This window comes from Phoca vitulina, unplaced genomic scaffold (genome assembly GCF_004348235.1).
Source record: "Phoca vitulina isolate PV1807 unplaced genomic scaffold, GSC_HSeal_1.0 scaffold20, whole genome shotgun sequence".
Lineage (NCBI taxonomy): Eukaryota > Metazoa > Chordata > Mammalia > Carnivora > Phocidae > Phoca > Phoca vitulina.
The window spans coordinates 28,789,336-28,803,840 of NW_022589723.1; the positions used below are offsets into that span (position 1 = coordinate 28,789,336).

At 47.5% G+C, this 14,505-nt stretch overlaps 1 protein-coding gene across 13 annotated transcripts in view; it reads left to right on the plus strand.

Annotated features, from left to right (window-relative positions):
- Positions 1-14,505, plus strand: part of TLN2 (talin 2) — a 421,358-nt gene that overhangs the window by 327,352 nt on the left and 79,501 nt on the right. For all 13 annotated transcript variants that reach the window (XM_032417152.1, XM_032417158.1, XM_032417149.1 and 10 more), the window contains 6 exons: positions 1,057-1,200; positions 2,935-3,096; positions 8,931-9,071; positions 9,529-9,710; positions 10,809-10,941; positions 13,462-13,563. In XM_032417152.1, coding sequence (XP_032273043.1) covers positions 1,057-1,200; positions 2,935-3,096; positions 8,931-9,071; positions 9,529-9,710; positions 10,809-10,941; positions 13,462-13,563 — 864 coding nt within the window. The remainder of the gene's footprint in view (positions 1-1,056; positions 1,201-2,934; positions 3,097-8,930; positions 9,072-9,528; positions 9,711-10,808; positions 10,942-13,461; positions 13,564-14,505) is intronic.

Genomic DNA, 14,505 nt, shown 5'->3' on the forward strand with positions numbered 1-14,505 from the left:
GCAGACCCAGCATAAGTCTTCAGAGGCCAGATTTGGGTTTTTTATTTTTTTTTTAAGACCACTTTTAGAGAGGAGTTGTTTTGAGGGAAAAAAAATGAGTATTACATAATTCACATTCTTTCTGAGGCTTTAAAATTGCAAAAATCTTAGTCACGCTCTTCTTAGGATCAGAGGGAGAAAAAATTAGATACCATCCTGCAGAGACATGATCGGGCATGTTCCTTGCTTTGGTTCGACTGTCCTGTGCATCTGTAATAATTACTGGGCTCATGTGACTGAAGCTTCACAAATTGTCAGCACTTACCTTAAAGGATTTATCATTTGACCGTTACCTTGAGGCTGGAAAATTTTACTGAACCAAAGGGAAACATCCCTAGTTTGGGGGATGAAATTATCCTTATCCTGCCCCTCAAATCTCCTCGGAAATGACTTAAGATTAAAATTCTCATTCACAGTTTCATTTTCTCCCTGTGATTTGACTATCCAAAGGGTTTAAAGAGAAGACCTTCTCTTAGAGCTTCTTGTCCTCTTAGAGACCAAATAGTGCCTTTTTTTTTTCCTGAGCCATCTTACTCACTCTCCTTACTCCTGGATATACTGGTCTGAACAATAAGGATGCAGTTGGCTATGAGATGAGAAACTCCCATGCACGGCAAGCTCCAAGGTTAACCAACCCAGCGGCTCCATGCCATTGGTCTCCACCCCCTTTTTTCTGCCTATCCCATCTGCCAGCCGAAGAGTCAGCCTCACACTGAGACTGGGTCCCCTCATGGTCCTAAGATGAGCACACAGGGCTGCATTCATCCCCGTTCAGGCTCCATAGGAAAGCTTCTTGAGGATTTTTTCAGAACAGGAGACTTTGTTCCCAGAAGGATGCAGGAGACTTGGCCACCATCAGCCCGTCCGTCCTTAAACCCTTACTGGTGAGATTACCCTGACCAACCTGCACCAGGGAGCCCCTAAGAATGTGGCCTGCGCACTGCCGGGCCATCATCCCCGACAGGCTCATCCGGGAGCACAGAGAATCTGAGCTGCGCTTTCCTTCTCCCTTTCCAGGCTGCATACCTGGTGGGCATCTCTGATCCAAATAGCCAGGCGGGCCATCAGGGCCTCGTGGACCCCATCCAGTTTGCCAGGGCTAACCAGGCTATCCAGATGGCATGCCAGAACCTGGTGGACCCCGGCAGCAGCCCGTCACAGGTAACCACGGGGCAAGGGTGTGAGGTCTGTGAGTCCTTAAACTCTTGTAGGGGGATTGTGGGAGACCGTGAGGAATTAGGGAAGAATACTGTTCTTCCCGAGCTTGCTCAGCCAGCTAAAGGCAGCCCTGTGGATAACAACTTGGGAGGGATATTGCAAAATGTGGTGAGCGTGGCAATGTGTCAGTGCTTTGAAATGAGGTGCTGGTGGGCAGTAGGATGAAGTCATCGCCGGGAGATTCATCAGGAGTCTCATGATTTCATTCAGGTCAGAGGACGTAGGTGGAGGGCTTGTTCTGTGCTCAGTACTAAGGGTCAACACAAGTTAGACCTGACCCCTCTATGCCCTGGCTCTTCCTCTGTTGGATAAAGCTTGGAAGATGGGGTGGTCGGGGTATGATGACAGCGCCCGGGATGCACAGAGGAACATGTGCTGATCTCTGTGAGGGCCTGTCAAGGTTCACTGCACAGAGATGGTGGCCCTGAGCCAGGCCTCAGAGTCTGGTCAGAATTCAAAGTGCCGAAAGGACCCACAGGCATTTCAGGACTAGACAGTATGGGCGACACTCCGTATCCGAGTGGCATGAAGTCCCAGTAACTTAAGCAGCGTGTGCTGAAAGGAACAGGAACCGGCCCATAGGGCTACTAGAAGCAGCCTGTGAGTGCCACGTCCTCCGTGAACCCCGAGCCCAGCATTCTTCTGGCAGGAGGAAGACCCAAGTTAAGGAGGCAATACAGGGGCCATCAGACCTACCTACGAGCCTGAGAACTGGCATGGAAGACGTCAGGACACCTGACATTTCTCCCTGTCCAGTTAAGGACAAGGGCGTGTTACCAGCCTCAGCAAAGTGGATCGGGGGGATTCAAGAGAGCAGTTGGGGGTGGAGGTGGGGCCCAGGAGATGCCTGACCCAGACCCCTTACTCAGGTGCCCCTTACTCAGGTGCGCACAGTCCCCCTGTAGCCGAGGAAGGAGCTGTTACACCTTGATGTTTCTTTTCCTCATCTAGACGTGGACTCCAGGTGATATTACCTGGTGAAATGAAATATTTTGGATATGTCAAGTTAAATAAAATAAGTTATTGAAATTAGGGGCGCCTGGGTGGCTCAGTCGTTAAGCGTCTGCCTTTGGCTCAGGTCATGATCCCAGGGTCCTGGGATAGAGCCCCACATCGGGCTCCCTGCTCTGCGGGAAGCCTGCTTCTCCCTCTCCCACTCCCCCTGCTTGTGTTCCCTCCCTCGCTGTGTCTCTCTCTCTCTGTCAAATAAGTAAATAAATAAAATCTTTAAAAAAAATAAGTTATTGAAATCAACTGCTCTTGTTCCTCTACTTACTTTAATGTGGCTACTAGCCAGTCTAAAATATCATATGTCATTCACACTGCACTCCGGTCAGGCAGGGCTGGCCTAGACCCTGGACCGAATGCCTCCTGGCGGGGGGCCCTGAAGCAGAGCTGACTATCTCTCCTTCCACATGCTCTGGAGCCCAGCACTGTCCCACTACTCCAGCAGCACCCCTTCCCTTCTCTTTATTCTCTCTTGCTTAGCCATTCTTGCCCCCCTGCTCTCCTGGTATGGCTCTGGGATGGCAGAGCTAGACACACATGGCACATTACACGGGCCTGAGATAGGTGAGCTGAAGAGGAATCCAGGACTCGGGACCAGGGTGGACTCCTCTGACCTGGACCCCGCTGCACTGAGCATGCTGTGCCCCAACCCGGCTCCATGTTTTGTAGGTTCTGTCGGCGGCCACAATTGTCGCCAAGCACACCTCGGCCCTCTGCAATGCATGCCGCATCGCCTCGTCCAAGACAGCCAACCCAGTGGCCAAGAGGCACTTTGTCCAGTCAGCCAAGGAAGTCGCCAACAGCACTGCCAACCTAGTGAAGACCATCAAGGTAGGTCACGGAACTGAGGTCTTAGTGATCCTGCGTCACCTGTTGCAGAGGGGAAAGAAGTGTGCAGGATTTAAGCTCTGCTCGCCTAAGACTTGTGTCTCCTGAAGCTTAACTCCTGATTGAAGTCAGTGAGGAGCAGTCCTTTTCCAATGAAGATAATTATCATGAAAAACAACAGCCTTGGCCTCCACTAACCTTCTTAGCTGGGGCAGAGGGATGGGAGGCGGTTGCCAAGTTCTGTACATGAGAAGCTTAGGGGCAGAAATGTGGAAGAGGTTGGCTGCAAGGCGTCTCTTGGCACGGTGTTTGGGGAGCAGACACCTTGTGTTTTACTCAAACGGTCTGCTGCTGTGGGCTGGTTTTGAGCTCATTTGCTACAGGGAATTGCTGGTAGGGGATCTGCCATCGTTGCTAGATATATCTGGACCTAGAGAGAAGGTAGAGGGGGGAAGGGAATGGGAAATTGTGGGGAAATCACCTTAAAAAGTCAATTTCACCTATCCTATGATTTCTCTTCTGTTCATAGCTGTTTGAATGTTTGAAATGGAGCATCAGATTTTTAAAATAGAGCACTCCATGTTTATAGCAAGTTCATCTTTGTGTTATAGGCCGTGGACTGGTTGAAGGAGGGGTGGGGGCCGGGTACCCTGTATGAGGAAGGAATTGCAGTGGCAGGCCTGCAGTATTTATGGCTGGGTGATAAAGCCACAAATCCAGCCTGTCCCAAGCGGGGACCAAGCAGCAGCGGGGCAGCTGACCTTGCGGGGAAACAGCCACAGCTGGTACAGCAGGTCACAGGCAGGGAGCCCAGAAGCCCCTTGCAAGCCTCCGAAGGAGTCTGTCGTGGAAGGCAGGCAACCAGCTCTGTGGAAACCCGGAGAGGAGAAGGCGCACAGCCAGTGGAGGGTTCACGCTTATTCAAGGATTGTCACATTCCCCGAGGTAGTTGTGTTGCCGGGCCAGGCCTGGAGTAATGGGACTTCTCCTGTCCTCTCCAGGGGACAGGATACCACACACGTCATTTTCCTCGCACTCTGCAGAACCACTTTAATCACGTGGAGAAAGCAGTCCGCAGGCTGGGCCAGGCAGAAACAAAGGGGAGAACTCGCAGCCTGGCAGCACTTGGAAGCTGGTGGATGAGAGCACAGACCGGTTAGCCCGGTCAGCAGTTTCTTGCCGTTTCAACAAAGAGCCTTAAGAAAGTAAAGTCTGCCTATTTGAAGACAATAATAAGATAGGTTGGAAATAAATTAAAGCCGATGAGCAGGTGCCCCTGGGATCCTGGTGGCAGCTCACCTTAATTACCGTCATAGTTGATAGTATTTGAAATGAATAAAGCTTACATTTTTAACTGTTTGGTTTGTACAAAGCCTGTTCCAAGTGTTTGGTGCATATCACTCATCCCAGTTCACACAACCACCCTGTGTTTGTCACCCCCGTTGTGCACTCAGGACACCAGGCGCTAGCAGGTTAAGTAACTTTCCCAAGGCGACCCAGCCAGTAAGTAAGTGGCAGATGGGAATTCAAACCCAGATCCCAGAGCCCCTGTTCTTTGCAATCCCAGTCCTACTCTCACCCCAGCATGGTGTTCAAATCCAGACTAACCTAGGAAGAAACACCTTGGTCTGTTGACACTACTTGTGTGCAGATCGGGGGAGGGAGGGCTGGAAGACAGCCGCGACGGAGGGGAGTCACATCATTGGTGGTTGCTGTATCATTAACTGACTGCAGGTCAAACTTGGCCGTTTTCTGATCGTTTAGAAACAGACTATATTTAGATGGACCAACAGAGGAAGAAAAGGAAGGAAACTGTTCTATAGAAATTCCTGGGAACCTTTCTTTTGTGCCGCCTCCTGCTCTAAGTCCTGACCTGTCTCTGTATAAAGCATCTCTGCTAAGATCTCCTCTTCTTTTCAGATGCTCCTCATGGTGTCAAACCCTCTTTGCAATTCCTGGCCACAAATGAGCTCTTGTAATGGCCTGAAAAATAGGCGTGTGCGGGAACATCAGAGGAGGGGTACAGGGTGATCAGTAGGTGGGGAAGATGAAGGCCTCGGCTCGGTGAGCTCCCTGGGAACCAGCAGCAATGCCCGAGGAACAGAAAGGAACCCATTGCCCCTCGACCGGCTGAAATGGGCTTGGTTTTTCAATTTGCACCAGGTGGCAGGGTTCGCCAGGGACAATGAGCCTTGTTTTTAGTTAACTAATAGGAAAATGGTAATGGGTCCTTCCCCTGTAGCTCACCATCCTGTATACTGAATAGATTTCCTGTTTTAAGGAATGGTTAAGAATCCTGTCGTAGAGCAGAGCAAATGAATATTCAGTTCCCTCAATGTTTAAGATAGCTGCCCTCGTAGCTGCAGTTTGCTCTAAGTTTTAGGCTTCTAGTGCCTTTTTTTTTTTCTTTTAATCATGAGGATGTGCCCAACCCTCAGTCCCAGGTGCCACACCATTATAGCCACAAAAACAGGAGGGACCCCAGCCAGAGGAACATGGGAAATCAGGGAATAGACCTTCGCAGCGGGTTATCCACACCATTAGAATGTGTGCCCCCAAGAATCTTAAACCTCTACCGATGGTGTTCTTTAAAATCCCAAAGCTTGGCTCAGCAGGAATAAATATCTGCACCCTCCTCCCTGGCAGATTGCTCTAAATACCAGCTGCATTAGAAGCACACAGACCCCTACCCATGGTTGCTGTCACCCCACACAGGGACCCTTGCTTTTCTTTCTTCAGTCAGTTCATTACCTAGTCTCGAATCACATGGGTGGAATAGAATGCTATTTCACATGTGCACTCACTCAGGTTTAGGTGCCACATAGAAGTTGTACAACAGCTTTAACTTCTCTGAGAAGTTGAAGGATGGCCTTGCTCTCACAGCAGAGGTAAAGCTCAGATTTGGGGATTAAGCATACCCATGTGTGAGCAAGATGTGTGTACCAAAGATACCAGATCCAGCGCTCTTTAATTAATTTTGACTTGACTATAAGTATGTCTTCTTGGTCATCCTTAGGTTTGGATTGGTAAAGGAGACTTTTTTCAGAAGAAAAAGAAAGGGGAAAACTTCTTGGGCTTCTCTTATTCCAATTCTTACTGCCTTTGTCTAAGGTCAGGAGAGAAGGGAGCCAGGGCTCTTGGGTTGTGGTTTGAGGCGTGAGCTTGGATAGCATGCCACCTTCTAGGTGTTGGTTTTATCATCTAGAACGTTGGGGATTTAGAACTAAGGTCCCAAATCTTTAAGGTCTTAAGGTCCCTTCCAACCCCCCAAAGTCCGTGGATCTTTGATTCTGGTACCCATATAGAAATTGTTTCTCCTAGACTCCCTTGAGATTGTGCTAAGAGAACATTCAAAGGAGCTAGCCCAGGGGTCAAGAGGATCCTTGTCCTAATGGGTCCCGGGCATTTGCCTAAATGAATTTACCCCTTCATTGTTGCAGCTGCTGTACTAGACATTCTGTGACATGGAATGTCTGCATGAAAACTGTCATGTCTACCTAAAATTTCACCAGTGAGCAGATGGGCATATTCAGTTTACTCGGGTGGCTTAGCCATCCCCAGAGTGGAAGCAGCATTCAGAGATGACATAATATCTGTGTAACCCATCCTTTCTGATGCTAAATGCTACCTCTAGGGGAAATAGTGGTTGCTGTAGCTTGGTGTTGTTCCATGTTATTCAAGATCCTGTCCCATGAGTAGCAGTGGGCTGCAGGATACATGATGTTAGTGCCCAGGCTCAAAAAATATATATCCTTTCTTCATCTCTTGGCACAGTTCATGAAACTGCACAATTAGAAAACTGTTCCTTGGGATTTACCTCAGCTAATCATCTTTTCATTTTGGATAAGTTCAAGTAAAGGTTGGTGGCTTGATCAGATGCCTGCCTTCCTAAGAGGCCAAGAAGGTTGTAGAAGGTAGAAAAAGGGGATGGGGAGATAAGAACAGGAGGAATGAGCAGCACAAAGGGGAGGCTTGTCATCTTCCATTGAGCTAGAAGCCACATCATCCCAGCAGGAGGGGGTGTGATTGGCCACTGGTGCAGCTAGGATTTGAGTTCCTTTGACACCGAAGTCCATTCCTGCCATCTGCCTGCTACACCAGTTTGCCCGTGCTGGGGCCACTCCGGTCAGGCTCCTGCTGAGTGGCACCCGCCCTGCCTCCCCGTGGGTTCCCAGATGGCTCTGAAGCCTGGTGGGGCCTGACTTCAAGGAGTCAATGATGTTGATGGTGCAACAAGATTAGAGGAACAAGACACAGTGCAGGTCACAGGCACTAACTCCACATGTACTGAGCACATGAGTGGCAGTTAGAATGGGGGCCGTATGTGTGAGCAAGAAATAGCACGTAGGGCTGCCATTGGGTTGAAAGAATGGCAGAATTGGTGAGGTTAGAAGAGAGGTCAGTGCCTGCAGATGAGCAGAGGCAAGCCGTGTGGGGTATTAGTGAAGATGGTAAATGAGCCAGGCTCATGGGAATTCCTCCGAAAATATTAGCGTGGCAGGATGTATAATTATTGTCCCAAGCTGCCAAAGCTTGATTGGAATGTAGTTGTTATTCAGAAATAGCCTTTAAAGCATATGTGCCTGCCTACTCTTGCCTTCCTGAAAAATAGAAACGCTCTCATCTCAGATCTGGTTTGTTTCAGAATGCTGGGGCCTCTGGTTTTTTGTTCACTAATTGTCTAAATTGGCTTTTATAGATTGCTCATAACAGTTGAATTAAAAGTTTAATTGGTCATTTAACGGAGAAATTTATTATTATTCTACAAATATAACTGCCTTCTCAAATGTAGCCCTTTGCTGGGAGGAAGGGATATTGTCTCCAGCTCACAGGCTGTAGGTTCTAACAGTCTTGTTCTTCAGAAGGTGGGGTCTGGGGTTGGGGAACCTCAAGTCCAAGTGTTAACCCTCTATTAGGCAGCCTTTCATGAATCACAGGCTGTGTTCCTGGATTCTCCTCATCTAGGCCGTTAATCAGCAGTGTGACTGATCACTCAGTGCCACTGTGTTACCTGCTACTATTTTTCTTAAAAAGCTATTGAAGCATAAGATGGATAGACAAAAACACACATCGTATGTATAGAGCTCAGTGAATGTAAGTTGAATACACCTAGGTAACTACAACCAGATCAAGAAATAGAACATGACCAGCCCCCAGAAACCCCCTTTGGGCCCCTTAGTCTTAACCTGCTCTGAAGGGTGACCAGACTGCTAACACCTTAAATTAGTTTCACCTCTTTTTGTACTTGGTATAAATGGAATCCTATAGTAGGTACATTTTTGTGTCTGGCCTCTGTAAATACTATGTTTATGAGATTTGTCCATATTGTTGGGGGTAGTTCTAGTCCATTCCTTCCCATTGGATTCCACTTTGTTCATTTCAAAATGGCAGACATGGAAGCCCCACCTCCGTTATTCATTCAGGGATATCCAGTAAAAGCTAGAAAAAGTTGAAAGTGCTATGCAGTGTAAAGTATCTTTATAATTTGGGAGGGAAGAGACTTAAAGTGAAAATGGAGGGGAAGAGCCCAAAGGTTATAGTGTGAAAAGTGGGGAAGAAAATGGTTCAGCTGCAAGATCATATGCGTGGGAAGATGATGGACTTTGAGGTCAGCTGCTCTGTGAGCCACATATTAAACTTTATTTCTTAGGATTGCTAACTGAGTCGCTCTGCTAGGTAGCTTGATCTCTCTGATTTGTTTTTTTTTTTTTTTATGAATTCACCAAACATTTTCAGTATCCCATTAAACCACATTCTTCAATTAGGAGATCATTATGGTGGCCGGAAGTGGTTTGTGCATCTCCGTGGGATAATGTCTCCATGTGTTCTCCCATCAGGCCCTGGACGGGGATTTCTCCGAAGACAACCGCAATAAGTGTCGCATTGCCACCGCACCCTTGATCGAAGCTGTGGAGAATCTGACAGCATTTGCATCCAACCCTGAGTTTGTCAGCATTCCTGCCCAGATCAGTTCCGAGGTAGGGGGTCTTTGCAGCAAAGGTAATATTGGGGTCTTTGGCTAGTCTGTGTGGCACCAAACGAGCATGAACAGTTAAGAATTCCAAAAGCTCTGTCTTGTAGGGCATTGTTGTTGTTGATGATGATATCTCCACAGAGTTCATGAAACTCAAGGTATGTGCATCTCTTAAGTGGTAATGCCTTAGCTTTATGTGTTAAGAACAAGCTCTGTGCCTGTTGGGGGCTGATTCTTTCTTGGCACGTGCCATATTCGAAAATGGTATCTAAGAGTGAACGTGGACCCAAGTGCTTGCTCTCCAGGCTCTGTGTGAATCAGCCTCCATGGTTTCCTCACCTCTGTGTCTCTTTCCGAAGAACACAGGTAGTGACTTGGTAAAGAACAGGGCCTTCCAGAGCCCCTCCTCATTCATTTCATCTGTGTACCCTGCCCTTTCCCCTTCTGCTATCTGCTTCCAGGGCTCCCAGGCACAGGAACCGATCCTCGTCTCAGCCAAGACCATGCTGGAGAGTTCGTCATACCTCATTCGCACTGCACGCTCACTGGCCATCAACCCCAAAGACCCGCCCACCTGGTCTGTGCTAGCTGGACACTCCCACACCGTGTCTGACTCTATCAAGAGTCTCATCACATCTATCAGGTTAGTTTCTCCTCCAGAAATTGCTAGGGACCTGCATCTGAACAGGGCAGAAGGAGGATAAGCCCAAGCCAACAGGACTTCGATTTAATAGCAATGGAGCTCATCATTATCATTGTCTTTTTGTTTGGCTCTTTGGGACCAGTGGTAGTGCTGGGCACAACAGTAGCTAACCTAAACACTCTATGTCAGAAACTGTTCTGAACACTTTACCTGTGTTGCCGTATTTCTTCATCACAACAACCTTGTGAAGTAAACACTGCCATGGGTCACCATTTTTTACTGATGAGAGAATTCAGGCAGAAAGGACTTAGGGAGTATTCTCATGGTCATCCCCAGACCTGATGGCCCTAGTCCCAGTCCTAACCATTGTGCTACATTGTCTATATCTAGGAGCTTAGGCAGAGAACACCACTGTATATTGAGCAGGGTTTGAGGTTACTTTATTTTGCTAATAAGGCAAGAAGAATATTCTAGATCCCACAGTGACTCCGGACATCTCTGAACTCCTTGGCGATAGTATGAACCTGAAAAATCCCCAGAATTGGTATAACATCTCTGAAGTTGACCAAAGTTTATACCCCACAACATGGAACACATCCTTTTCCTTAGCTGTATACTTTGCCTTTTGATCGCTTTTGAGACTCAGCACCACTGTTCTCTTACCCAATGCCTTACAAAGAAAAAAATCCACTAAATATTTTAACTCCTACCATAGGACTTTGTGAATTGTATGCAATGTAGAGAGGACAGTATATTCGCACTGGAAATAGCACTGGTCTTTAAAAAAAATAATAATAAGGGTCGTATGCTTAAGCCAGTGCCGTCTAAATAGTTTGATTAGCAGGTGCCTATCATCAGCCTGAAATGAGGAACAGCATCATATCCTTCCCACTAGAAATAAATAAATACAAGTGTTATATGAAGAAATGCATGGGCTCTGCAGAGAGGCATTCCCAAGCAAGGGTCAGAGAGTCACTCCTTCAATGTAGCAATCAAACCCAGTAGAAAGTAGATAGGGGCTCCCAGCCCACCAGTGCTACAACAAGTTGTGGGACTTGAACCCCGAGGAATCTATTTGACCTGCCCTGTTCCTTCCAGGGACAAGGCACCTGGACAGAGAGAGTGTGACTACTCCATCGATGGTATCAACCGATGCATCCGGGACATTGAGCAGGCCTCGCTGGCGGCTGTCAGCCAGAGCCTGGCCACGAGGGATGACATCTCTGTGGAGGTAGGCCGGGGCTCTGTGGCCAGATCAGAGGTCTCTGGAAGAGCCAAACCATCTCAGCATCAGGCTTCAGGGGGTGGGGAATGGGACCAAATACTTCTTCGATGCTAGCATGTTGTCAGTGAAGCACCTTCTCCTGGAACCCACCTGGGAAGTTTTTCGAGGGACTAAGGCAAATGCTGAGTAGAGAATGGGGGTTTGGTGAAGGAACACGTGTGCTGCTGGAGTGGAAATGACAGCTGGGGGAAAATAAAAATAAAAATGTCAGATGAGAGTGCGTCAGTAAGGTGGGGTTACCATATTCAGTTTCACACATCAGTAGAGCAGGCCAAGGCATGGAAATGTTGAATGTTTCCTTGTCTCATTTTATCAATGCATTTTTTGACCAATGGGCATATTTAGCATTAAACTCTACACATTTGGTCCATTCAGAGATAAAGGATTCTGTCCTAAGTTACCCAATATCCAGTGTTGGGAACTGTTTGCATTATATTTTTAATTCAGAGCCACGGCCTTTTTTTGCCAATTTTTTCTATTAACCTGTCCAAAGGCCTTTGATTCACACTTCCTTCTCTCTGTCAAAAGTGCCTGACACTCAGGAGCTGCTTAATAAATATGGGTGGTCTGTTTACTGACATGTCCCTTACCGCCCCTGAATTCATCAACAGTGAACTTAGGCCCGCTGTCTCTAAGCAGTGGGCCCAGAGTTGGTCTTGCTCATTTTTATTAATAGAGCTGTCGATTTTACTCCAGCTCTGCCCTCCTCCCCCACTGTCAAGAAAAGAAAGAAGAAATAGTCTCATCCTATGCAGAATGTTACAATTATTGTCAACCTTTTATTAAAGGAGGGACCTGCATACAGAACAGTGTGCATGTCATAAGTACACAGCTTGATGAATTATCACCAACTGAGCACAGCCTTTAGTTAGCACCCAGGTCAAAAAACAAAGATGACCAGCACCCCGGAACCTCCCTCTCAGGCCTCCATCCTTTCACCACCCCTCCCAAAGCATATCCTCTCTCTTCCCTTCCTCCCTAGGAAGAAAATCCCTCCCTTTGAACTATGTGGACTCCCTGCTTACACCACATTTATTTTAATAAGCCATCTGTAATAAGATAACATTGCTGAAATATTCTTGCATTTTTAGGTGTTTTTTTGTTTCGTTTTGTTTTGTTTGAGAGAGAGAGCATGAGTGGGAGGAGGAGCAGAGGGAGAGGGAGAAGCAGACTAACCACTGAGCAGGGAGTCCGATGTGGGACTGGATCCCAGGACTCCAGGATCATGACCTGAGCCAAAGGCAGACACTTAACTGACCAAGCCACCCAGGCACCCCTATTCTTACATTCTTGACTATAATCACATGAGCAGAAAGATGATAGTGAACTAAATAAGATCCTTGGAAGTTTAGATGTTTCTCTCCACCTTCATCCAACTTTCTATCTCTGTCTTTCTTTTTCCTTTGTATCCCCAGGACTTTGTTTTCCATTTGGCGTGTTAGATTGCTCTTCTCAATAACTAACCTCTGCCCAGAGCCCCCAGCCTATATGCAGTATTATTCAAAGGGAAAGCAGCACGGGCCAGAGTCTCATTTCTGACAAGCAGAGCATTGTCACCTTGTCAGAAATTACCCCGTTCCATGCTGGCATGTGAGGACCTAAAATGTCCAATGCTGTGATCTATTAATCCTGAATCCATCAAGCAAATTTCCTAGGAAGAGTCCGACAAAGGATCTGATCTGTCCTGCTACCAGCTACTAATGTCCACTTGAAATTCCCCATCTCCCTCATACTCCAGCATCATCCAGATACTTGGCCTCATCTCTTCACGGCACCAATTCAGTTCTTCTTTCAAACCTGAGAAGAAATACCTTGGGGGTGCAATTTTAATATTTGCATTCACATTACCAAATACAATGTACTTGGAGCCTGAGCTGAGCCCAGTGGGTAACTCACCTGCCATTTTCACAGTGTGCTGTCTGGGAAATGGTCCTGCTTTCAGAGAGCTGATCTCATTTTCCTATCACCCTTTCCTCCCCTCCTCTCCTCCCTAAAGGCGTTCTTAGTTCTGAGGAGACAGCCACCTGGACATTCCCCCAGACCTCACGTTAGCTCTCCCCATTCAAACAAAGTTGTCTTCTCTTCTTGGAAGGGAAATGTTCCTTATTTCCAGTAGTTATGCTGCATAACTCAAAGTAAGGATACCAGCAGCATCACTTAACACTGTGGTTAGTGTGAGTGAGGAGCCAGTATGAAAAGTATTCTTTGGACTTGCCTTGTGTCACTCGCTGGAAGTGTGGGGGCTCTAGCCCAGGGGAGCTGAGGATCCCTGGGAAAGGCGGGGTGGAGTGGTAGCGGCATGGCTCACCCAAGAGAGGTATTATCCATTATAGATACAGTGGATATTTTGATACCCATTTCTCATCGCCTCCCTTGTCTTTTGCATGGGCCTTTTTATTTTTAAATCAGTGTGGCTACGTGGTGAATTGCTGTAGGGTGAATTTGACAGCTCTCTGTCCTTATCAGGCTCTGCAGGAGCAGCTAACTTCAGTGGTCCAGGAAATCGGGCACCTTATTGATCCCATTGCCACAGCGGCGCGGGGAGAAGCAGCTCAGCTGGGACATAAGGTAATGTGCCCCAAGGGGATCCTGCTGAGGGTGTGCGTGAGTGATGGGGGGGGGGTGCACAAGATTGATCACTGACCACTTCAGGATCTATTTTCACCTAGAGTTCAAACAGAAACTGGAGTGACACCTTTCTGGCTATTGCCCGACTTCCCAGCCAACAAGACATTTACAGTCATCTGTTGCTCTTGACCTTCGCTGGATGAGCCAGAGAAGAACGTTGACATTGCTAGTCTGCTGTCTGCCATCTTTTGTCCCTGGCTGACTGGCCTCATTCTCGCATCTTTAGGGATACATTGTTCTTCCATGGCTTCTAATAGTGCCTGTTCTCACACATGAAGGAGCAGAGCAAACTTGCACACGTCACTCTGGACAACCAGGCCTCCCTAGCCCACTCCAGAGGAGCCCTTCAACTGAGAGCTCATACCTGCATTGTATAAGTACTGACTAATGTTTTGCCTATTTGGGGTTCATTTTGCAAATCTTTCAAGGGTAGTTGCCTTGTCCGGCAGCCTGTGCCTCAGCATAGAGAGGGCAAAAATCGGGTTTTTAACAGCGTCCAGGGTTTCCTAACATTTATCAGTGTGGACGTCAGTATTGATGTGCGTATCCAGGAAGTCCAGTAGCCAGAATCTTTTCAGCAGGTATCAATTTTAGAAAATCAGTGTTCTTGCTTTTTCACATTGTGGAACAGCTGAAGGGCCTACTAAGCTTCCTGCTGGTTCTAAGGAGAGGCTTTTGAGATTTAAAATGACCAGTGTCTCTATATGCTTCCAAGTGTGGCAAATTTCATTTCTCAGCTGAGTTCCTTTATAGTGAGAAGAGGGCTTATCCACCTGTGTGAGGAGGTTTGGGGGTGGGGGCGGGCTCAGGCCAGAACGCTGCCCACATGCCTGCCGCAGGGAACTGAGTCTAGCAGAGTAGCCAGACTTCATTTCAGCGGTT